General features: G+C 59.2%; 9 protein-coding genes across 9 annotated transcripts; 2 read left to right on the forward strand and 7 right to left on the reverse strand.

The window, feature by feature from the left end:
• Positions 1-434: 434 nt before the first annotated feature.
• Positions 435-3,685, forward strand: WHR41_03881 (uncharacterized protein; the record flags this gene model as incomplete). Its single annotated transcript, XM_069372487.1, has 3 exons — positions 435-932; positions 985-3,396; positions 3,449-3,685. The coding sequence occupies exons 1-3, from the start codon at positions 633-635 to the stop codon at positions 3,683-3,685; spliced, it is 2,949 nt and encodes a 982-aa protein (XP_069230543.1). The 5' UTR covers positions 435-632.
• Positions 3,686-4,082: 397 nt separating this feature from the next.
• WHR41_03882 (uncharacterized protein) lies at positions 4,083-5,802 on the reverse strand. The gene is made up of 2 exons (XM_069372488.1): positions 5,544-5,802; positions 4,083-5,490 (listed from the first exon to the last, which is right to left on the reverse strand). The coding sequence occupies exons 1-2, from the start codon at positions 5,781-5,783 to the stop codon at positions 4,108-4,110; spliced, it is 1,623 nt and encodes a 540-aa protein (XP_069230542.1). The 5' UTR covers positions 5,784-5,802; the 3' UTR covers positions 4,083-4,107.
• Positions 5,803-6,134: 332 nt separating this feature from the next.
• Positions 6,135-7,398, reverse strand: sar1 (Small COPII coat GTPase sar1). The gene is made up of 4 exons (XM_069372489.1): positions 7,261-7,398; positions 7,076-7,161; positions 6,665-7,013; positions 6,135-6,594 (listed from the first exon to the last, which is right to left on the reverse strand). The coding sequence occupies exons 1-4, from the start codon at positions 7,277-7,279 to the stop codon at positions 6,479-6,481; spliced, it is 570 nt and encodes a 189-aa protein (XP_069230541.1). The 5' UTR covers positions 7,280-7,398; the 3' UTR covers positions 6,135-6,478.
• Positions 7,399-7,428: 30 nt separating this feature from the next.
• Positions 7,429-8,188, forward strand: WHR41_03884 (uncharacterized protein). The gene is made up of 3 exons (XM_069372490.1): positions 7,429-7,608; positions 7,674-7,754; positions 7,808-8,188. Exons 1-3 carry the CDS (start codon positions 7,591-7,593, stop codon positions 7,994-7,996), a joined length of 288 nt encoding a protein of 95 aa, XP_069230540.1. The 5' UTR covers positions 7,429-7,590; the 3' UTR covers positions 7,997-8,188.
• On the reverse strand, positions 8,068-12,165 carry WHR41_03885 (uncharacterized protein). Its single transcript, XM_069372491.1, has 2 exons — positions 8,715-12,165; positions 8,068-8,557 (listed from the first exon to the last, which is right to left on the reverse strand). The coding sequence occupies exons 1-2, from the start codon at positions 11,964-11,966 to the stop codon at positions 8,483-8,485; spliced, it is 3,327 nt and encodes a 1,108-aa protein (XP_069230539.1). The 5' UTR covers positions 11,967-12,165; the 3' UTR covers positions 8,068-8,482.
• A 297-nt stretch (positions 12,166-12,462) lies between these two features.
• On the reverse strand, positions 12,463-13,395 carry WHR41_03886 (uncharacterized protein; the record flags this gene model as incomplete). Its single annotated transcript, XM_069372492.1, has 1 exon — positions 12,463-13,395. One exon carries the CDS (start codon positions 13,393-13,395, stop codon positions 12,463-12,465), a length of 933 nt encoding a protein of 310 aa, XP_069230538.1.
• A 916-nt stretch (positions 13,396-14,311) lies between these two features.
• On the reverse strand, positions 14,312-16,168 carry WHR41_03887 (uncharacterized protein; the record flags this gene model as incomplete). The annotated part of the gene is made up of 1 exon (XM_069372493.1): positions 14,312-16,168. The coding sequence occupies one exon, from the start codon at positions 16,166-16,168 to the stop codon at positions 14,312-14,314; it is 1,857 nt and encodes a 618-aa protein (XP_069230537.1).
• A 1,881-nt stretch (positions 16,169-18,049) lies between these two features.
• Positions 18,050-19,519, reverse strand: WHR41_03888 (uncharacterized protein). Its single transcript, XM_069372494.1, has 2 exons — positions 18,801-19,519; positions 18,050-18,556 (listed from the first exon to the last, which is right to left on the reverse strand). The coding sequence occupies exons 1-2, from the start codon at positions 19,489-19,491 to the stop codon at positions 18,381-18,383; spliced, it is 867 nt and encodes a 288-aa protein (XP_069230516.1). The 5' UTR covers positions 19,492-19,519; the 3' UTR covers positions 18,050-18,380.
• A 356-nt stretch (positions 19,520-19,875) lies between these two features.
• On the reverse strand, positions 19,876-22,170 carry PRP43 (Pre-mRNA-splicing factor ATP-dependent RNA helicase PRP43; the record flags this gene model as incomplete). Its single annotated transcript, XM_069372495.1, has 1 exon — positions 19,876-22,170. The coding sequence occupies one exon, from the start codon at positions 22,168-22,170 to the stop codon at positions 19,876-19,878; it is 2,295 nt and encodes a 764-aa protein (XP_069230545.1).
• Positions 22,171-22,712: the final 542 nt, after the last annotated feature.

Raw genomic sequence — 22,712 nt, forward strand, 5'->3', positions numbered from 1 at the left:
GAGCACGAGCTAGGAAGCCTTCACTGAACTAACATTGTGCAGATGAAACAAAGAGACGGCGTCAGCGCCGGAGGCATTTGCGAACACAGCATGGTTCACTAAGCCCTGCAAAGATAACATGATTTCACTGAGTGAATGCAATATGGCCAGTAGACATTGTGCGTAAAAGCATAATCGTAGACTATGGGTACCGAGTGAGAGTCACCGCGATTTCATTGATGAGATGCACATGTCAGCGAGCATGCGAACAGGTTTCCGTCATAGTCATCTGAGCTGGCCACCACATAGATGGTCAAATCACACTTTCCGAGGGAGCATCATCAGCATGACAGCAAATCCGTTTCATTGAACGAAGTGAGAACAACGGAGTGTCCAGCGCAGTAGCGTTCAGAGTGAGGACACGGAGGAGAAGCCAGTTGCAGCTGGCGTCACAAGCCGAAGTTCACCCGGACACCCGCAGGTCGCGCGCAGCTGTATAACCAGCGCCTTTGAGCGCAACATTCCAGCGCAACACCACCTCCGTTTCTTCTCCCCCCCTACCTCCCTCCGCGACACCCTCTCCTACACACACAACTTGCTGGACATCTAGCGCGCGTGCAATCTACGGGAGTTACAATCAGCACCGCGCCAACATGTCTACAGCAGACTTTCTGAACCAGGACTTTGGCGACGATTCTGAGGAGGACTTCAACCCGGAGCCAGAGAGGAACTCCGACGACGAGGGCGACGCGAAGCCCGACACGAACGGCGATGACGAGGATGATGAGCCTGCACAGCAATCACGAGGCGGTCGTGATAATCGGGACGGCAATGATGATGTGAAGGATGAAGCGGAGGACAATGAGGGCGAGGATGAAGAGGAAGGCGGCGACGAGGAGGACGAAGAGGATGATGAGGAAGATGACGAAGAAGAAGAAGATGACGATGTAGAGGTACATTCACTAGCTGGGCAGGGAAATGGCTTTGGATGCTAACATACTACAGGGTCAACCCTCGCGCAAACGCCGGCGGAAGCAGAGGCGCAACCAGTTCATCGACGTCGAAGCTGAGGTCGACGAGGAAGACGAGGAAGAGCCTGAGGAGGACGAAGATCTCCCCGGTGAGGAGATGCACCCTGACGACTTGCAAGAACTTCCCCCAGGCGCCGATCGCGATGACCGCAAGCACCGCGAGCTTGACCGCCAACGTGACATGCAAATGCACATTGACGCAGAGGAGGAGGCTGCAAGACTCAAAGAGAGATACGGTCGCCAGGGCCGTGCGGGAGGCGGAGGAGCCGCGATCATAGACCAAAGGCTCCTGATGCCTACGATCGACGACCCTCGCATCTGGCGCTTGAAGTGTCGCCCAGGCAAGGAGCGCGAGATTGTTGTCAACATCACACATCGCATCTTCGAGCGGGCCACTACACGCGACCCTCTCCGCATTATCTCAGCCTTCTTTAGAGAGGGCGCCATGTCCGGCAACCTGTACGTCGAGGCACGACGCCAGGAAGACATCGTACCAGCACTCGAGAACATCACGCACATTTTCTTCGGCACTAAGCCTATGATGCTGCCTCTTGAAGAGATGCCGGACCTCCTTCGCATCAAGAAGACCAAACAGCTCGAGCCCGGGATGTACGTTCGCATCAAGCGCGGCCTGTACGCTGGCGACCTTGGACAAATCGACGAGGTGGAGGCGAACAATGTCAACATGACTGTGAAGCTTGTACCGCGTCTCGACTACGGTTTGACAGAGGACGCCAATGCCGCTCCCGGTCTCGACGGCAACAAGCGCAAACGCCCTGTAACCACACGCCCTCCTCCGAAGCTCTTCAGCGAAGCTGAGGCCAGGAAGAGGCACAGCAGATACCTCTCGAGAGTACAAGGCTTGAGCAACAACAACTTCAACTACCAGGGCAAGGAGTACATCAATGGCTTCTTGGTGGACACTTTCAAGATCAACAACTTGCAGACAGAAGATGTCAACCCGACACTCGAGGAAGTCACCAAGTTTACCGCGAGCACCGAAGAAGGAGGCGAGGGTCTTGATCTTACTGCTCTTGCCGCAACTCTGAAGTCGAACGCCGGCGCGATCTTCCAGCCTGGCGACAATGTCGAGCTGTTCCGCGGTGAACAAAAGGGCGTCGGAGGTCGCGCCGTCAAAGTCTACGGTGACCTTGTCTCTATTCGTGTGCTCGAGGGCCCTCTACGCGGACAGACTATCGAAGCGCCCGTGCAAGATCTGCGCAAGAAGTTCCAAGAGGGTGACCATGTGAAGGTCATCGGAGGCAGCAAATTCCAAGACGAGGTCGGCATGGTTGTCCGCATCAGAGACGATAAGGTGACTATCTTGACCGACTCGAATCAGCAAGAAGTCATCGTCTTCAGCAAGGATCTCCGCGAGGCGTCGGACTCTGGCGGCACCATCGGCACAACGCCCTACTCTCTTTTTGATCTTGTTCAAATCGATGCGTCCACGGTGGGCTGTGTGGTCAAGGTTGACCGGGAGAGTGTCCGTGTTCTTGATCAGAACGGTGCGGTGCGCCAGATGCTTCCTAGCAACATCTCCACCAAGATTGAGCGTCGCCAAAACGCCATTGCTACGGATCGCGACGGCAACGAGATCAAGCACGATGATCAGATCAAGGAGTATGGTGGCGAGCAGAAAGTCGGTCATGTCATCCACCTGCACCGCAACTTTGCCTTCGCTCGCAACCGCGAACGTCAGGAGAACGCTGGTATCTGGGTGTCGAGAAGCAGCAACATCATCACGGTGGCCGCTAAGGGCGGCCGGTCCAACAGGCCTGGCGCGGACCTCTCTGGCATGAACCCAGCGATGAAGAAGGGCGGCCCTGCAGCGAACGCCCCAGCGATGCCGCCGCCCATGCAGAAAGGTCGTGACAGGCTCATAGGCAAAACCGTGCGTATCAAGCTCGGCCCGCAGAAGGGCATGATCGGTCTGGTTAAGGACACGACTGATGTCATCGCAACCGTGGAATTACACGCGAAGAATAAGAAGGCGCTGATCCCCAGGGACAAGCTGAACATCATCGACCCCAACACCGGCGCGGTCATCGGCGACGGCAAGGCCTCTGGTGGTGGATCGAGACCTCCGGGCATGCCGCCTGGAGCTATGCGCTCCGGCGGACAGACTCCCGGCCGCGGCTTCGGCGCCGCTCCTGCGGGTTCGCGCACCCCCTCTTATGCTATGGGCGGTGGCAGCAGAACGCCTGCATGGAAGGCGGACGCTGGAGCGCGCACGCCCGCTTACGGCGGGGGTACTTCCTACGGAGGTGGCTTCGGCGGTGCGACGGCATATGGCGGCCAGACGAGTTACGGAGGTGGCACTAGCTACGGAGGTGGCACGAGCTATGGCGGAGGCAGCGTCTGGGGCGGCGGCGGCGGCGGTGGTGTAAGTGAACCATGAGTGATCAATCTAGACTGCAAGCTAACACATGTCTCAGCAATCTGCCTGGAACCCCAGCGGCGGCCGCACACCAGCACACCAGCCCAGCGGCGGCAGAACCCCTGCCTACGGCGGCGGACTTGACGCTCCCACTCCTGGCTTCGCCAACTCCGCACCCACGCCCGGGGCCTATGGCGACCAGCCGACTCCCGGTGTGTACAAGGGAAGCGGCTACCCTGAGACTCCGTACACTGCCGAAACCCCTGGCGGCGACGATGGGCCTCGCTACGATTAGAGGCAAATCCAAGAACACAAGAAAAAAGATCACGAAAAGACCAAAAACATCTGCGAATTGAATTACGTGCTTTGCGGTGTTTTCGGCTGACAGCGGGCATCTTCGGGAGCGAGGTATAGCGATCACGGAACGTTTCATCAAACAAAAACTGGGGGACTTTAGAAAACTTACCAAGCCATCAGCGAGGCTTAAGTAGCTATTTGGCAGGTGCTGTACTATTATACCATTGATTTAGCCTCTTCCAGATGATCATGTCTTCACTGCTTGCCGTGCTTCTTGGCCGTGTGGTGATGGGGCGATAGGCGTCCTTCAATGCTCTGGAATACAGTCGACTGCCATCACGACATGTTTCACGGCTTGCTCGCACGTTTTCCCGTGCTTTGCAGACTGAGATAGGTCCAAGGGGAAACATGATTATAAATCTACGAAGTCTTAACCTTAGCCTGCCTAAAGCTCTTCAGCTCCTTCAGCGCTGACATGATCATCGGCACCGCCATCGGGCCCAGCAAAGGCACGTACACCGCGACCTTGTGCTCGTCCGGGAAGTACACCTGCCCGACCATGGAGGGCTCGAAGAACGCCTTCTCCGCCTCCGCCTCCGCCGTGCGCGCGTTCTCGAACGCCAGCTGGTACCGGCCCTCGCGCAGGTTGCTGCACGCTTGCTCGAGGTGGCTGATCGTCTCGTCGACCGAGGTGGCGACGGAGGGCGGGATGGCGATGGACTCGAGTTTGCGGGTCAGGCGATTGAGAGCGCCGAGAGTGGAGGAGGCGGAGAGGATGAGGGAGGTGGCGCGCTCACGTTTCAGACTTGCGATGCGCATGGCTAGCGAGGGCGGGGAGTTTGGCACGCCGAGTAGGGAGATAAGCTGGTCGGCGAACGTGAGCATGACTGGTTCGAGGTCTGAGGTCGTCAGGCGGCCTGCTTGTTTCTCGCTTGGGTTGAGGATCTGGACGCCGCCCCATTGCGGGATAGTCCAGCTGTTGCCGCCTGTCTCGAGTAGGAGTGGTGTTTGGCCTGGGCCGGGAATGTATAGGACCATGTTAAGTGTCGGTCCGGACCCTATGCTGGGGCTCAATGGCCATTCGGCGGCGTTGATGAAGCCGCTCAGATCTGATTGCAAGAGCTTGTACGAGTTGGTCGCTTCGTCGTACTGTGGTCCAGCGATGGAGGGGGAGAATGAAGCGAAGAGCTGGACTTGAGTGTCAATTTGGAAGTCGCTCACGGTCGACAGTTGGCGCAGAAGCGGTTTGATGTATTGCCGGAGCGCTTCTTCGATGTCCCATGCTGAGGGAGATGCTGAGGCTGCAAAAAGCGAGAATGTGACATGGTACGTTGATGAGTACTTGAAAGCGCGAGTCGTGCGTTTCTCGATTGCCTTCGTAGCCTCTGTTCCGAGGTTGAATCCTTTACTTGCTGCATGAAATGGACTGTGACGGAGCAAATAGGTGATGGATGCTTGTTCGTCCTTGAAGATCTGCTGCAGCTCATTGACCAGAAAGGCGACAAGATTGTCGGTTCCTATTGAGTCCATAGGTCCGTGGGTTAATTCAAGCGTTGGGGTCATAGAAAGCAGATTGGCAGAAGGCGCTTTGCTTGTGGATTGCTGCTGCATTGACGCCGTGAGAGCACGCTCATGGGTGGCGTTGTGGTGGTCGTCCAGAGCAGAAATCTGAAAAGAGAACAGAGATTGGCCATTGTCCAGATTCAATGTATTTTCGGTTTTCTCGGCAATAGCCTTCAACTGGTCAAGTGGCAATGATCCCGTCTCCAAGGCTACATGAATCGGATACTTGAGGTCGCACGCCTGCTAAAAGGGTCAGCATGCATCCTTACTTTGATGGGCCAGTGTAAACATACATGGCCTTCTGACCACCGAGTCATCTGTTCCGCAGGTAGTTCCGCGCGGTATATCGAAGTAGTCCATATCCAGTGAGGCAAACCCAAGGTCGCTACGACAGCCCAGAAGGCCAGTATGATGATGCGGCGTGTCCAGACTGAGCCTGGGCTCTCTGGAGGAGCAACAGAGACCGCATCAGCCTTCTCGGATGCAGGAGTAGCATCCTTGTCAATGACAGTGCCTTGCAATGGCTCAGCCATTGTGACCGTTGGTGGGGTTCCTGACCGTCAACACCCAGGTGCAGGAGGTGTAGTAAACGGCTTTGCGGAGTAGCTTCGGCGATATCCCGCTCTGCAGCGTCGAGATACGTTGCCAGTGAGGCGGCACTACGAGTGTGTAGACGAGGCGTATGATGTATGATACGGAGCAAAAATAATCAATAGGCATGTACCTGTATGTGAGCACGTCCATGGCGGCATTGTCACATCATTGTGGAAGCTTGCCTAACCGGATCGCGCACACAGTCGCCCTCTCTCCAACCGCATGCTTTGACGTATACTACAACCCTGCAGAGCACTGAAAGATCATGTTGCGATGGCAGACGTGCAAGATGGGACTGAAAAATGCTGTTATTTTGCAGAACGACAGAAAAGATTGAAACGAAGCGACCATGCAAGCCTCTCGAACTTCGCTTCTCGACTACAGAATATCCTGCCAGAATCCGTCTTCAATCGTAGCACGCTGCGTAAAGTTTTGTCTCTAAAGGGAAATGGGAGAGGAGAAGGAGCAACCGCAAACTTCTCCTGCTCGTCTTGTGTGTCCCTCGTTGCCACGCCAAGACTCTATGTTTCCGCCTGTCTGGAACGTCCGTGTTTCGCCAAACTCCGGTCGCGACTGTCGTGTGTGCAGACAGAATCGGCCTTCTCACCAGCTTCGTGTAGCTAGCTCGTGTCACTTACACGTACTGCGAGAGCCAGCGGATACCCTCGCCGTAGCCCTGGCGCATGACGACGGAGCACATGAAGATCTCGACCGGGCGGATGCCCTCGAGAGGGACCTTGCCCTTACCAGCTGTTGCGAATATACGTCAGCACACCGTATCCTCAACCTATGTCCATGCACTTATTTGTGGCAATCTTACTGGTCTGGTAAAGGCCGAGCTCATGCCTGAGCTGGTCCTCGCTCACAGCGTTGGGGTGGTCGATCTTGTTGCCCAACACAAGGAAGGGAGTCTTGCTCAGGTCCTCCATGCTGAGCAGGGCGTCGAGCTCAGCCTTGCTCTCGGCGAAGCGCTCGGGGTCCTTGGCATCGACGAGGAAGACGATACCGCTGACTTCGGGGAAGTAATCCTTCCACAGGCGGCGGGCCTGCTGGTGACCGCCAAGGTCGAAGGTGGTGAAGCGGCAGGCGCCGATAGAGAGTTCCTCGGACGTGGGGTGGAGAGTCGGTTGCAGGATGGCGACGCGGTCGTTCTTGAGCATGTGAAGGAGCTGTAGGGCAGGGAATCAGTGGGATATTCACTGGAGAGAGTTGGTCGGCGGAGAGGACGTACGGTGGTCTTGCCGGCGTTGTCGAGACCAAGGAAGAGCAGCTTAGCGTGCTTGTTGGCCAGCCCAAGCTGAGCGAGCATATCCCAGACTGTACAGTGGTATTCCCGTCAGCATCTTTCCCATCATACACCTTTCCATGTGTTCCCATAATGCGCCAGTCCAGGGTTGAGACCGAGGTTCAACGTACACCAATCGAGAATCCACATCTTGTCCTCGTTCTCTGTGAGATTTGTCCGTGATATCCGGTCGGTATGTGGGAGTCGCAGTGCGATGTGTGAGAGTCAGGTGAAGTGTTGCGACAGGGAAGACGGGTACGATAGCGGACGGCTTATGGGAGCGCCGGGGCGGCGATGGCGATGTCACAGGGCTAGAGGTGCCACTAGCGCCAAGCACCGCGCCGACCTCACTGCCAGCTGGTCCCTGAGCCAGCGGACTATTGGCGAGGAGCAGTGACCGAACGTTTATACCAGGTCAATTGATTGAAACAGACCAGAACACAAGACGCTCATTCGAGAATATGGGCGCAAACAACCCGGTATGCTATACTCACTACCTATTCTCCAAGCCAGACCCCAGGCTAACTTCGGACTGCCCCACCAGCTCGACCGCGTCGCAGGTCTCGCAATGCTCGTCCTTGCTAGCACCGTGTTCGCCTACTACACTATCTGGACTCTTCTTATGGTACGAAACATCCTCGACGATGACAATGTTCCGTCCTAACAAGTTCCCTCTAGCCCTTCGTCGACGACTCGCACCCGATTCAGTCCCTCTTCCCACCCCGCGTCTGGGCCATTCGCATCCCCGTCATCATCCTTCTCCTCGGCGGCGCTGTCGTCGGCAGTTTCCTTAGCGTGGTAATGGTGCGAAGCAATCGCAAGAAAGCGGCTAAGGCAGCCAAGGCGAAGCAGCAGAAGGCACAGTGAGCGTCTGGTCGGATTGCATAGCGAAGGGTCACAGGACTCAGGGGATCGATTAATCAAAGGCGGGAGCGGGGCGTCTATTGCTTTCAAGAGATATACCTACCCTTGCGAAATAGTATGGGACACTTTCAATTGATATTTGCGGACATCGAAGCTGAAGTGAATCTCATTGCTTCGTGCTTGATGTGTTCATTCCCTTTGGCCGTTGGTAAGGTTTCGCCCGGCCAATTCGAAAGACTACATGACACTGCACTCCTCCCCAAGCACCAACCTCACAGGTCCTTCCTCTGCACCCTCCTCACCCTCAAGCTCAGCGCCCAAGCCCTCACCACCTCCAGCAGCACGGGAAGCTCTCAGTCGAGTAGCAAGTTCGGCAAGCATCGAACGCTGTCATTTCAATCCAGTCAGCAAATCGTGATCCGAAAACAGACCAAACCGTGTCGTAAGTTGCCCGATCGTCGTCAACACAGCTCGAAGCAGCTGCGCGGGCTATTCGTCCCAAGGCAGAGCGCCCACGTTTCCGAGCCTGCCGAACAGAAGCTCGAGCAGGTGGCGGTGCGGGAACTGCGAGAGACCGATCAGAGCAAATCGACTGCACGTAAGGTCTCAAAAGTAGGTGACAGTAGGAATTTGAAAGAAGCAGGACTCGCTACGAGTCTTCCTCCGACAGCCATCCCTCCACGACATGGCCAAGCGGCGGCGAGAAAGAAAAGCCACTTACCGTGATGAAAGCGTCCTGGTTACCGCCCTGCCGCTCCACGTCGTTCTGCTGCATGATCTGATAGCTCTGGTGCAAGCGCTTGCGGCTCGCCAGGCCGTTCGGCGCTACGTACTCGTCATCCTCGTCATCGTCCTCCTCTCCACGCGGAGGCATCGCCGGTTCGGAGGTGACGCTGGACTCGTTTTGCGAGCCACTGCGGCGGGAGGGCCTTCGGCGACCCATGCGCGGTGGCCAAGCAAGTGAAGAAAACTGGCTGGCGTCGCGAGCCTCGATACCACGGCCGAGCCTGGCCGCTTCGCGCGCGCGGGCATCGGGCGAAAAGATCTTGATCGTGTGGTCGATGCCGCTGACAGCTAGCATGGGTTCGTAGGGGTGACCTTGCACGACGTTCACGACCTCGCCGTCGCCCTCCAGGATGTTGACGAGCTCGCTTGTCTTGCGATCCCAGATGAACAGATTGCCGTCGTCCGAGCCAGAGACCACGTACTCGTCGTCGAGGCCGAAGAAGTTGACGTCTTTGACCGTCTTCACGTTGCAGTGGCCACTGTAGACGCGCGTGTGAGCGCTGCATGGGACGTTGACAGCGACTTTCTCACGCATGCGGCGGCGTTCGAACGCCGAGCGGTACATGAAGCGAGGCAGGCCGGTGTTCGGGACGCCGTCTTCTTCGTCTGGGTCGGAAGAAAGCTCATCCTCATCATCATAGTCCTCTTCGGAATCGCTAGGCCCGTCGTAGTCGTCATCGTCGTCATCTTCGAGCTCATCGTCTTCATCGCTAGAAGGTCCGTCCAGCTCGCCAGACGATTCGACGTCCGCCATCATCTCAGCGACCACATCAGCAGGCACTGCTCCGCCTGTGCGCTCTTCTTCGTCCACTCCCACAGATTGCCGTAATTCTCCAGCCGCAACCGTAGCATCCGCCGTAGACGCATCATCTCCCGCATCCCCACTCCTCGCCACAACCTCCACATCCCTCACAGGCTCATCCTCACCCTCACTAACCTCCTCCAACCCCGCCTCCTCCTCAGCAGTCTCCCTAACAACACGCCCAACACCGCCAAAAGCCCGATCGACAAAAGTGTAATTGACCCCCTCGGCAGCATTAAGCAGCACGCCGCGCGCAACCTTCTCGCCCCAGTACCGGAACGCAGTCTTCCTGTCCTGCGCCTGCACCTGCGCCTGCGCGCCCTCCTCCTCCGACCTCGCGACAGCAGCAGCGGACGACAGATCGGCGAAAGGGATCTTGACAGCCGCCGCGAAAGCGCGGACGGCGGCCTGCTCGGACGCGAAAAGCTGCCGCCTCTCGTCGACCTCGAACCTGTTCGCCTGCACGTTCGCGACGGGCTTGTGGCGCGCGAGGCCGAGGAGGTAAGGGACTAGGATGTCGTCGAGGGCTTCGGGCGTGGCCTCCGCGGCGGGGATGGGGAGGCGCTCGGCTGCTTTGGAGGTGGGCGACATCTCTTCTGGGCGCGTGAAGCCTTCGACGAGGCGCCCGACGCCGGACTCGAGCCAGAGGAGGATTGCCTTGAGGAAGTCGTAGCCGAAGTGCTCGCTTTGGGTCAGGGTGAGGTCGTTGGTGCGGATGTCTATCGTGGAGAATTGCGCTACGAGAGGGCTTGTGGCGCCAGAGGGTGTTTGCAGCTTGCCTCCGAGAGCGCGGGCGAGGGTTCCAGCGGCTTGGACGAATCTTCGTCCGCTTTCGCGATTACGGCGGAGGGTTTGCTGGAAGACTACGTCGTTCGGTAGCGGGTCGACGGGATAGCCCCAGTCGCGCATGGCCTGATCCATGTCCGATAAGATGCTGGCGGAGATTCCCAGAGCAGACGTGAAGGCCGCGGTGGGTTCGTGTTCGCCGAAGAGAGACGACCGGATTTTGACCGTCGCCTTCGCAATCCTCTGAGCGTCCCTCTGCTTTTCGGTGAGTGGTGCTGTGGCGGCTCGGCGTGCTTGTTCGCGGTTGGGCAGAGGAATGTCTTCTTGCTGGCCGTTCTGGTAACGTATGCGAAGAGCCCTTTCGTCTCCCTCGCTCTCGGCTGACTCCGTTCGCGGCCGCGAAGTGACCCTCGGAGCATCGCCCTCAGTCGAGGAGCTGCTGCGCTCATTCGACTTGCGTTTTCGCTTCTTGTCCTTGCCCGCTTTCACTCTGCCGCCCGAGCTGCGTTGAGGCGGTTCCGTAGACACAGACTCATCTGCACCCGGTCCTCGTACGAGGTCGAACGAATAGATGTGATCTCCACTCCAACTGACAATCATCTCGTCCGGCCTGGCATCGCTGATCTTCAGCGCAGTGATATGCCCGTTCTCCGTCCTGCCCATCTTCTGCTGTCCCCTCGGCGCGAACTTCCTAACGCACTTCGTAGCCTGGGCCATGCCCTCCTCCGCTTCAGCAGACATGCGGCCAGACGATGACATCGGCGTGCCAGACTCCGTGTGCTTATCCCGACCCGCCATGCGCCTGTCGTGCAAGAAAGCGTGAAGATGCGCGCCACCGAGGGCGATGTAATGCGGCTGCGAGCCCGAGCAAGAGATGGAGTTCAGATCGAGATTGTAGCGCTTGTACGAGATCAAAGGCGGCGGCACGACTCCGTCTCCGCCGAACCGCCCTCCTCTAGGCGACGGGTATGCGGAAGACGGCTGCCGCAGATCCCACTGTCTGACCTCGCCGTCCTCTGAGCACGTGAGGAACAGGTATGGCGAAGATTCAGTGACGATCCTCTTGACACGGTCGCCGTGGCTCCTGTACACCCTGCAATCCGTGTCCCCGTCGCTGAGATATTTCACGCCGTCGAAGACGTTGTTCCTGCCTCTTCTCCTGCCTTCAGAGGCCAGATGGGACGCAGCAGAGGCCGCGCCCGCGTGTCCGGCATATTCAAGATCAAACACCCTGACCTCCCCATCGCCCGCGGCAGTTATCACCGTCCTGTCACGGCTGTGGGGCATGAACTTGACGGAGAAGATATTCTGCGTGTGGCCGGTGGCGACCGTAGTCGCCAGCTGGAATTGTTGGTTCTCATCTTGCGACTGGTATTTGTGGATGTTGAGGTGCTGGTCGTCGGAGCCGGAGGCTAGGAGGCTGCCGGATTTGGACCAGCTCAGAGCGTTGACGCAGCCGGAGTGGCCGTCGAGTTCATTGACGATGTCGAGTTCGTTGATAAGCGAGCGGTCGCTGTAGAGCTTGCGGTACGCGTGGTTTGGAAGGGCAAAATCCGAGGTCTCGCGGTGCAGGATTTTTGTGCTGAGGTGGTCCTTCATGATCGCGAATGGCGAGCTGATGGACGGAGCTGTTGTTCAGCGAAGCTCTGATGGGAAGTGGTCGTGATGGATCTGGTGAGATCTCGGGTCCGTCAGTCAGTCAGTCAGGTGTGCGTGGCATGTCTGTTAATGCTAGTGAGGCCGTGTGAGGGTGAATGTGGCACGAGACCGGCAGTCGATTGATTGCTATGTGGTGTCATGAGAAGTGAGCCTGAACAGACGTCACAGCGCACAGCTCCCGAATCGTGCGCCGCTGCCCCGCGTCTGGCTGCCAATCTTCACATGCCAAAGAGCAACGATGGCACAAATGCAACGAAAAAAACAAACATGAGATGGGATACCATGACAGTATATGGTTAGCCATTATCGGCCAATCTCTGTTCAAAAAACAACTGATAGATTGAGTGTCCGAGTTGGCGAACGGGACAATCTCAAAAACACCCATGATGCTTCGAAATGAAATCGTAATAAATCCTCCATCCTCAAACAAAACCCATCACAACCTCGACCTCTCCCCCTCCCCCTCCAACCCCCCACACCTCTCCAAAACCCAGTCCCCAACATCCCCCGCATACCGGACCTTCTCCTCCCCAACCTCAACATGCAACTGATGGAACCAGCCCTCGTAAACCCTCAACTCCCTATCCCCCGCCTGCACAAACCCAAACATCCTCCTCGTCGCCTCGAAATCGCAGATGCCATCCGCCGTGCCGTGGCCCACCCACAGCCTCGTCTTGCCCCCCTCGCCCACCCCCTCCGGCACCCGCACGCTCCCGACCTCCAGCGCCGCCGCCCGGTCCAGCATCCCCGCCAGCCCCTCCAGCGTCCCCGTGTCGTGGCACAGCGGGTCCGCGCGCACGACGTCCGCGTGCGCCGCGTCCCGGCTCAGCAGCAGGGGGTCGAGCCTGTTGACCATCTGGAAGCGGGGCAGGAGCTTTCCCGCCAGGCGGCCCAGCAGAACCGTCGACTTCCAGGGCCGGGACTTGGGGTGCAGGGCGACGAAGGGGGACTCGGCGAGGAAGCCGCGGACGCGGCGCAGGGTGTCCGCGGGCCCTTGCGCGGTGTAGGTCAGGACCTCGGCGCCGCCCATGCTGTGGCCCATGAGGAAGAGGGGCGCGTCGGCGGGGACGGTGGCGAGGAAGGCGGTGATGTCGGCGAGGACGGTGGGGGTGGGGCCTGTGAGGCCGCGCTGGTGCTTGGAGGGGGCGCTGCGGCCCCAGCCGCGCTGGTCGAAGGCGTGGCAGGCGATGCCGCGGGCGGCGAGGATGTGGAAGAAGGCGTCGTAGTAGCCGATGTGTTCGGAGAAGCCGTGGACGAAGGCCAGGCGGGCTTTGAGGGGGGTTGAGGCGGAGGGGTGCGTGGTTTTGGTGTAGAGCTGGGTGCCGTCGGGGAGGGCGAGGGTGCCTTCTTCGGTTGTGATGTCTGACATTTTTGGTCTTTTGTTTTGCGAGCCTTGACGCTGGTTTGCGAGTTGAGAGTGTTGAAAGGTCGGATGTGGCGGAACGTCGCCCAGTCTATGCGCTCATCAAAAGAATGCAAACGCTGGCAAAAGTATATGTCTGCGAGAGGACCTCGAACGCTCGAATCAAGATCAGAACGGTCTGTATCTGAGGTCTCGAAAAGCTACAAGAGCTGCTGATATCGCCGACGGACAGTAAGACAGGACAACGAACGTCAGCAAAGCCAAGCCGAGGCCCGCGGCCGGCTCCATCCATCCACCATCCACCAGTTTCCCAAAAGCGAATCTCACACGCGCCTCAACAGCACGTCTCTACACGCCACATGCAACAAGACATCGCGAGCCGAGCGTGAGCGGTCAGCAATCTGCACAAAACAGCACCAGAACCTCACAAAGAGAATAGAAAAACATGTGCATGAGTTCATCTCAGTTTCCATCCTCGCTATGTACAAGAACGCTATGAAGGTATCTTTGTGAAAACACACACCAGACCTGCGACGCACGATCGCTGGCCTTCCCTATGCATGCATTGTCGCTAATGCTTATGCTTATGCTTCCTCCCAACTCGAGCATCTCTCCGCCTTAGCCCATCTTTACACCAACCGAAGGGCGCCCGCCCTACTCTCGCGAGCTGCCATGCCTTCTCTAACTTCCCCCACAGATGGAGCCAAACGCAGTCCGGCATCAAAGCGACATCGCTCGATAGCAAAAACGCGACAGCGGCCGAGACGGAGTAATTCCTCTCTCCCCCCGCACCTCAAGCGCCGCCTCCTCCCATCCATCGAAACCGGCAGCGAGGCGCTGATTACCTCGCACACAAAAACAAAAAGGACGATCTCGTGAAAATTCGTAGCCCGCAAGCTCCACCCGGAGCCCCCAGCCTCCCTCACCCCTGGCCCTCGAACTTCTGCATCGGGTTCGAAGTCGGGTACGACCTCGGCGGCGGCGGCTCGTGCTGATACATGGCGAGCGGCGCGGAGACGGGCGCGATGTCGCCGCCGTACGGCACGGCCGAGCTGACGGGCGGCGGCTGAGGGTGGTAGGGCGCGGAGTCCTGCGGGAAGCCGACGAGGCTGGCGGCGGCGGAGCTGAGCGGGGGGCTGCCGAAGGGCGTGCTGGCGGTGCTGCTGTGGGCGTGGCCCTGGGAGCCGGCGGAGTCGTAGAGATCCGCGGCGGGCGGGGGCGCCATGGGGATGGAGTAGCCGTGGGTGGGCAGCTGGGGCATGGCCTCGTGGACTTTCGCGAGGAGCAGGGGCATGTAGCGCTGCTGGCCGCCGCGCAGGGAGGAGATGAGGGTCATGAGCTGGTTGAGGTAGTCGCGCGGGCCGTACTCGAAGCTGTGCTGCTCGTAGGGAACGCAGGACATGACGTCGGTGAGCGTGCAGGCGACGTCGAAGAGCTTCTCGATCAGGCCGATGCCGTGGACCTCCATGGATTGCTGGGAGAAGCCGCTGGTGGCGGCGACGAGGTCGCGGGAGATTTCGATCGGGTAGCGGAAGGACATTGCGTTTTCGTTGGAGACGGAGGAGAGGTAGCCGTGGCTGATCGAGAGCTGCCAGACCATGGTGCGCAGCCATTGTTGTGAGCAGCGCAGGTCGACGGCTTGGGTTTCTGTGCTTTGGAGGTAGATGGGCAGGGCTTCTGATAATTGCTGCTGGAGTCTGGCGAGCCATTCGGTAGTGCAACCCGTTCTCGCCTTATTCCAAAGGCCAACGAATGTATCGTCAAACGGTCTGAACAGGTTGACGAGGTGAATGAAGCCGCTCAGCTCGACGGTTTCCGAGGGATCTTCGTCCAGACGAGGCGGGTTGATCGTCGATTGAAGAGTCAACGGACGGTGCTGCTGCAGCGCGTACGCACGCTCTGTGACGAAAAGCAGCCAATACAGTCGGCGTTTCCGCGACGTCTCCACGACGTCTCCGTTCATCTGGTAATGTGACTCCTCGTGCATTCCCATAATCTGTGCGAGAGTCGTGGCTTCCCGGAGATGGAACCACGCGGTGTTGTGCTTATCGAGGCAGAAGTAGCTGCCGAACAGGAAAAACGAAGTGATGACCGTCCAGACCGTCGGGTTCTCGACGTAATCGTACCCTTTCCTCACCCTAAGAGTCTCCTGCAGTAGAAGCTGCCCAAGCTCAAGACTAGGCTGAGGCTGGATCTCCAGATCCTGGAAGGCTCCTGGGGGTAGGTTCATGTTCGGCTGAATCATCATGTAGGCACATAACGAGACGACAAGGCAGTACGCCTCGACGCTGTTCTCCATCTGGCCAATGGTCTCGCCGACTTTCTGCCTGTGGATGATGGGCTGCGTGGGGTATATGTTGGCGAAGAAGAACTCGACGCACGACGTGATCATCTCCATGGACAGCAGGCCGGCCTTGCGGAGGTAGGCGGTGGAGTGAGGAGCCTCGTCGAAGCCATGCTGGGCGGCGGCGGCGAGCTGCGACTGGCGCTGGTTCTCCCGCAGCTCGGAGATGACTTTGGCGCGGCTGCCCTTGGGACCCTTCTTCTGAGGGATGGCGTTGTAGGTGCAGGTCAAGCCGGCGGAGGTGCAGTTCTTGCACGGCCGGGAGCCGTCGCCGATGCACTTGACTTTCCTCCGGTGGCAGGCGTCGCAAGCCCTCTTGACGGCGGGCGGGGTGGCGGAGGAGGACGAGGGCTCGGCCATGTTGGTCGGCGAGCGTCGTATGCCTCTGGGAGAGGCGACCTCGAGAGGACCCGAGGACAGGTTGGACAGCAACATTTTAGCCATGCGGTTCTCCGCCGGCGGATTGTCGAAGGCGTCCGTGCGTCGATGCTATGCAGCAACGGTTGGAGGCTGCAGGGCCGCAGGGTGGGCGTCAGAGGAAACGGGTGGTGTGTGGAAGAGGGCTAGAAGCAGCAGGGAAGAAGGCAAAAGGCAGGGCTGGGAGGATTGGCATGCGCGAGAAGGGCCGGCGAAGGCAAAGAGAGAGTGTGGCTTGCAGCAGCAGCAGCAGCAGCAGCAGCACGGCGCGCGAGCAGCACGCGGGCAGCGAGTGGTGACTGGTGAGTGGTGACTGGGCAGCAGAGGGATGGCGTGGATGGACGGCGCGGGAGGGAAGCAGACGGGAGGGCAGTTGGGTGGCCGCCGTGACGGCCTCCCAACGACGCAGAGGCCCACCTACCGTGGATGGAGGCGCGAGAGGCAGCGCGCGAGGCGAGGCGAGGCGTGTTGCCAGGCACGCAGCGAAACTCAGCGCGCCGATGAACTCGTTGGGCCCGCAGGATGGCGTGGACGGGGTGAGCGGGCGCATGCGACAGGGCGCGAGCCACGGATGGCCGGCGATGACGAGCAGCGCGCGCCAGCATGCGGCGCCGGCGTGGGCCTTAGGCGCAAACTCAGACTTGTTGGCCGACGCTTGCGGCGTGAGGTGGTGACTGGTGGTGAGCACGCCAGCCCTACCCGCCTGCGCTAAGCCGTGCCGCAGCAGACGCCCGCCGAGATGGCGCGAAAATTCGGCCGGAGTCCGTGCGCCCTCCGGCTATCCGCAGCTGACGCACGCAGCCCGTACCCGGTCACGTGCCGCACGCTCTGCTGACACTCTGCGCTCGCTCTGCGCGCCTCAGCCTCGCGGCCCGGCGCAGAGTCTGTCTGTCTGTCTGCGGCGTCTGCAGCAGCCGGTGGGCTCGAGCCTTACCTGATCCGCCGGCGTGCAGCAGGCCGGTCGCCGCTCCGCCAAGCGCGCAAAAGACGAGACGCTCAACGCGCGCAAGCCCTCGCTCACCGAGAGCGTTGAAACGGGGCCGCGGCGCACTGTGCGCAGCGCGCGGCCCAGCACAGCAAGGCGTGGCGAGCTGCGAAGACGGACATGCTCGATGTGGTGCGCGAGCAGCGGGAGGCCCAGCGAGAGCAAAGGCGCGCCGCCGCTCACCGCTCGCCGTCGATGATGATGATGCCTTCGATCGCGCGGCTCCCGGCGGCCGCAGCGCAGCGCAGCCCGGTGCTGGTGAGCTCCATCGCCGCCGCGGGCTGGTTGGCTGCTGAGCCTGCTGGTGCTGGCGCTGAGTCGACCATGTCGATTTCGTCCGAGGGAGACCGACCGAGTATCCGCCGGGCGGCGGGCAGCGCAGCTGAGGCAGAGAGGACCTCGAGGGCTGTGGGCGTGGCAGAGGGGGCGGAAAGGTGCATTCGCTTCAGCGTCGAGGGGAGGGCGTCGCGGCGGAGGGCGAGCAACCACTTCTTATATTCTTCCGCGCGACGGCTAAAGGCCTGCCTCGGCGCATTAGCCAGCGAATGAAGCCGTCGCCAGCGTGGAGTGCCATCGGCATCGGGACCACTCACGAAAACCAGCAGTGCAATGTCGCACCGCAGGCCCGGTGGGCGTGTGAAGGCCGTGGGTGGCAGCCCTCCGCGGCAGGTTCCCCAGGCGCTCGAGTCAGGCTGCGCATCTCCACAGTGCGCCCGGAACTCGGCGAGAATTGGTCGAGAACCAAGGCTCTGGACGGCCGTGATTCGACGGGGAGCAAGTGTTGTCAGCCTCGCTCACGTGGCGAACGCTTCCGACATGCAGAGCGTAGATCTGGCTTGCTTCTCTGGTAATTTTGCACAGCGTATCCGTTCACTTGGGAAGCGCTCGCCTCGTCTGAGAAGCTCGCGCAAGCATCAGCCAAGACGGAAGGAAAATCACATACCAAGCAGATGCACTATCTTTCTCGCTACTTCCCTTTTACCCCGTCATTTCACCCCCGGCAAAACCACACGGCTATTGAGCGAGTGATCCCAATCGGTCCGCAGCCCAGGCCCATTCTCGCCCTCCCTCGTCATCGTCACCGGGAACTAGGCACGTGTGAGTGGCGCCCACACGTCGCCCGCCCGCCCGCTCGCCCTCCTCCACAACCCAAGCCTCGCCCACATGCCTTCTCCGCAGTCTCGCCAAGCATCTGTTACCTCAAAGAAACCGCGTCCGCCTCCCTTCAATCGCCGACCTGGCCGTCTACGAGTTGCCGAGGGGGTTTTCGTCGGCCTGCAGGATGCCCTCGCGGATCAGGTCGTCCGGTTTCGGCCGATTCTGGAGCTGCTTCTCCAGGCTGTCGGCGCGCATGTGCTTCTCGAGGTCCTTCTGGTGGCCCTGCAGGGCCGGCGCGGCCGTGCTGTCGGGGAGGATGTTGCCTGTGTGGACGTTTGTCGTTAGCATTGGTCTGAGGTGCTTTTTCGTCCTGTCGTCATTGCTCCGCGGTAGGTCCTTCTCTTTTCCGGCTCGTCCACATGGTACCGTAGACTAAGACCCTGGCGCCGTTCTCAAATCAAGGAAACCATGCATGCATGCATGCGGTAGCTCCCCCTTTCCACCCCCATAAACCAACTCCCTCCCCTTCCCTCAAAAAACAAGACTCGAAAAAGAAAAAAAACTCACGCTCAACCAACTCCCCCCTCTCCATCCTCCTGCTCAGGCCCTTCTTCAAGTTGTCCGTGTTGCGCTGCCTCTCCAGCTCCGCCTGCTTGGCCTGCAGCGCCGGCGCGGCCGCCGTGTCCAGCAGGATGTGGCGGTTCTTGAGGTCCTCGGCGTCCGGGCGCGTCTGCAAGTGCTTTTCCAGGCTGTTGCGGCGCTCGACGGGGGAGATGGGGGAGGCGTCGACGCCGTCGCTGGCGGAGGTCGGGAGGGAGGGGGTGCGGTCGGCCATGGTTGGGGTTGGCGGTGGGTGGGTGGGGTGACGGTGGGTGGGGTTGGTGATGGTTGTGGTGGTGGGATGTGTAGGTGATGGGTGTTTGTGGAGTATGAAGGGATGTGAGGCGGGCGGTGAAGAGCAGGCAAGGTAAGGTGTGTGTGAAGCTTCAAGAGCTGAGGTAGCTCGCGGCGGTCTGCGGCAGCGATGGTATGTAAGGTACCTACCTACCTGCCTGTTGCCCAGCGCACCCAAGCTCAAGCTCCCTGACGAAAGCGCGTGTCGATCCACGAACGCCGCAAGTCTGCGAGTCTCAGAGCCGGGTGAAACGCGTACGTGTGCGTCGTTGCGGGCGTGACGAAATTGGCACGGGCGCTCTGCTACCCGTGAGACAAGCAAGCGTGAGGCCACGCCAGGCGAGCGATGCGCATTTCTCTTCATCCGTTGCGGCCAAAATTGTCTTGCGATGCTGTTTCCCATGCAACGCTGCGATGCCCAAAAGCAAGGCAAAGCAAGCTCGAACCCTTGCGGGTGACGCGCGGGGCGACCCCGCAGTCGTCGCGAGGGCCAGGCCTGGTGTAAGCGTGGTGGCCTCAGGCTTGCAGCGCATGTGCCGATTGATGCCTGACCAGCCCAGGTTGGCAGGCAATAAGAAAAGCAATGAGATATTTCACATGATACGAGCAGGCAAATACGAATCGGGGTGCCAATCGTGGCTTCAATCCCGTCGACACTTTCATTCAATTATTTAGGCACGCCAGGCTTCGGCGGCCGATCTTCTCGCACCTGCTTCTCTCCCTCATTCACTTGAAATTCACTTGAAGTTCATCGCTTTCCCTTCGCCATGGCCTCGCGCCTCTTCATGCGGTCAGCCGTACGCTGCAGCGCAGTCTTGATGTCGCCCTTCTGGAACGAATCAAGATCGTAGTACATCGGCGCGATATCCAGCAGCCACTCCGGCTTGACAGCAGTCACAGTGCGGATGTAGTTCTTGCTGGTGAGCACGAACTCGTTGTACAGCACCCACTCGCTGTCCTGGCCGAGGACGGTAGACGGGTGCAGCAGCACGCTCTGGTTGTCCTTGACGGTCTGGTAGTTCTTGCCGGAGGTGTCCTTCTTGGCGACCTGCATGAAGAAGCCGGCGCAGAGCGCGCGGCGGATGTTCTCGTAGTACTTCTTGTCCTCGAAGGGAGTCGAGACCAGCTCGATCTCCTCGCGCTCCATGATGCGCTTGAGCTGCATGCGGACGTTGTCGGCTTGCTGGAGAGCGCGGAAGGACAGGAAGTGGTCGTGGCACCACTGCTTGGGGTTCTCCTGCGCGGCAGGGGACTTGAATGCGTGGTAGACGTTGAGCATCGTGAGGTGGTCGCCGTCTTCGTGGGCGAAAAGGTCCTTCATTTCGTCTGCGCGCTTGCGGGCGGCAGCCGGGCGGACAAACACCTGCGGCACAGAGATCAAAGCAGTCATGGAGAGCATCTCATTACTGCAGTAGAACTCCGGAGAGCTGATAAGCATCACCGCAAGAGCCGGGTCGAGCGGGAAGTTGGAAGCAAGAGATCCGAGCGACGTGAGCTCGCCCTCATCGTCAAGACACGCGAGGTAGTTAAGCTCCTCGAGTGCGCGCATGAGTGTCTCAGGCGCAGGCGGGTCCATAAGGTCGAAGTGAACGAGATCGTCGATTCCGAGCTTCTTCAGCTCCAACACTGTCGAGGCCAAGTTGGAGCGAAGAATCTCAGGGTATGACTGATCGATAAGCTCTTTCTTGAAAGCCCCCTCAGTGTATAAGCGGAAGGCCTTACCAGGCCTGGTACGACCAGCACGACCAGCACGCTGCTGTGCAGATGCTTTGCTGATGGGCGAAACAAGGAGAGACTCGACACGAATACGTGGGTTGTAAACCTTCTGCTTGCTGAAGCCAGGGTCGACGACATAGACGATACCGTCGATTGTGAGCGACGTTTCGGCGATGTTGGTGGACACGATGACCTTCCTGCCGGGCCTGCCACCCTGCTTGAAAGGCTTGGGCGCAGGGTCGAAAATCTTCTGCTGCTGGTGTGGAGGAAGTGAACCGTAGAGAGGGTAGCATTTCAAAGGTCCAGCGTCCGCCTCTCGTATCATATCGTCTGTCTCCAGGCTGATCTTGCGGCATGCGTCTTCAATCTCTTCTTCACCAGTCAAGAACAATAGAATGTCACCCTCAGGTTCTGTGGCGTGAATCTGAAGTACTGTTCTGATGGCAGCCTCGACGTAATCCCTCTCCGGCTCCGCAGTGTAGAAGATCTCGACCGGGTGTGTACGGCCAGGCACCGCAAGAAGCGGTGCGTTCAAGAAGTACTTCTGGAACTTCTGTGCATCAAGTGTGGCAGACATGATGATGATCTTCAGATCGGGCCGTCTCTTCACCACCTCCTTCAACAGACCCATGAGAATATCTGTGGCTAGAGTACGCTCGTGGGCCTCGTCGAGAATGATTGTGCTGTAGCGCTTCATATCATGGTCGTTCATAGCCTCGCGCAGCAGCATACCGTCCGTCATGTACTTCATAATGGTCTTCGGACCAGTCATGTCCTCGAAACGAATGCTGTAACCAACCTCCTCGCCCAGTGTCACGTCCATCTCTTGCGCCACACGTTGCGCGACCGACATGGCGGCCACACGACGAGGCTGCGTACACGCGACCATCTTGCCCTGCTGCTGGGGCAGATCATCGTAGAGGACGAACTGCGGGATTTGCGTGGTTTTACCGGAACCCGTCTCACCAACGAAGACGAGGATCTGTGATTTCTGGTAGAGCTCGAGGAACTCTTGTCGCTGCGCATGCACGGGGAGATCGCGACGGGTCTTCAGGATGCTGAAGTAGCGCTCGGAAAGTTGGTTGCCGTTGAAAGGGTTTGAAGGACCGTCCTCAGCCTTCTTTGCATCCATCGCGCTCGTTCCATGGCGCTTGAAGGTGTCGAGGATGGTCGATGCGCCGTTCGCGTTGCCGTTCGAGTACCCATTGCTGTAGTCTCCGGCGTCGTCGCCGTCGTTGTGCATGTGCGCCAGGTAAGGGTTGGCCTTGTCGGCGGCGGGATTGGGCTCGTCGGACACTTTCTGACGCTTGAACCTGGACTCGGCCATGTTTGGCAAGCGCTATCGTGAGCGCAGAAGGACCGCGAGTTCAGTGTAGGTCCAGGCACCCGACGAAGCAGACCACGAGAGTCGGGGAAGAAATGCGCAAGCTTGAAAGTGGATGATGTTGTCGAAGCAGACGTTGCGCCACAAGCAGTGATGAAGCCTTGAATTTTCCAGAGAGGTAAGTCGCGCGGGATCAGGGTCCAACGTAGATCTGACGAGGCAGGCGCGGCAGGCACGGCAGGCGCCTCCAGCGGCGGGGGGCTTGGGGTTACTAGGGTACGCCGTTAGGGTAGTGCGGGTTTTATCTTCTTGCCCGATTCCGTTCTCGGTTCTTCATTTCGCACTTGGGTCACAAATAGTACATTGGTTGCGAATGCCTCGTGTCTAACTAAGTTATCCAGTCAAGCCAGTGCCTCGTTGTTTTTCATAATTGCGATTTGCGGACATCTAATTGGCTGTGTCAAGCCGGCGTCGATGCATTACATGAAGCTACTCACTTCAACATTGCACCACCCACATGTCAACACCATTGGTCTCGAATGTAC

Source organism: Cladosporium halotolerans (genome assembly GCF_011745625.1).
Source record: "Cladosporium halotolerans strain TM138-S3 chromosome Unknown Sca10, whole genome shotgun sequence".
In the NCBI taxonomy this organism is placed as follows: domain Eukaryota; kingdom Fungi; phylum Ascomycota; class Dothideomycetes; order Cladosporiales; family Cladosporiaceae; genus Cladosporium; species Cladosporium halotolerans.

Coding starts and splice junctions, on each gene's coding strand:
- WHR41_03884 (XM_069372490.1), top strand. Junction 7,755..7,807: donor CTATCTGGACTCTTCTTATG/GTACGAAACATC, acceptor AGTTCCCTCTAG/CCCTTCGTCGACGACTCGCA.
- sar1 (XM_069372489.1), bottom strand. Junction 7,014..7,075: donor ACAACGCCGGCAAGACCACC/GTACGTCCTCTC, acceptor CCTGCCCTACAG/CTCCTTCACATGCTCAAGAA. Junction 6,595..6,664: donor GCTCGGCCTTTACCAGACCA/GTAAGATTGCCA, acceptor TATTCGCAACAG/CTGGTAAGGGCAAGGTCCCT.
- WHR41_03888 (XM_069372494.1), bottom strand. CDS start 19,491: ATGAAGAGAAATGCGCATCGCTCGCCTGGCGTGGCCTCACGCTTGCTT. Junction 18,557..18,800: donor GAGGGGGGAGTTGGTTGAGC/GTGAGTTTTTTT, acceptor ACGTCCACACAG/GCAACATCCTCCCCGACAGC.
- WHR41_03882 (XM_069372488.1), bottom strand. CDS start 5,783: ATGGCTGAGCCATTGCAAGGCACTGTCATTGACAAGGATGCTACTCCT. Junction 5,491..5,543: donor CTCGGTGGTCAGAAGGCCAT/GTATGTTTACAC, acceptor CCCTTTTAGCAG/GCGTGCGACCTCAAGTATCC.
- WHR41_03885 (XM_069372491.1), bottom strand. CDS start 11,966: ATGAAGGACCACCTCAGCACAAAAATCCTGCACCGCGAGACCTCGGAT. Junction 8,558..8,714: donor ACCAGGACGCTTTCATCACG/GTAAGTGGCTTT, acceptor GGTCTCTCGCAG/TTCCCGCACCGCCACCTGCT.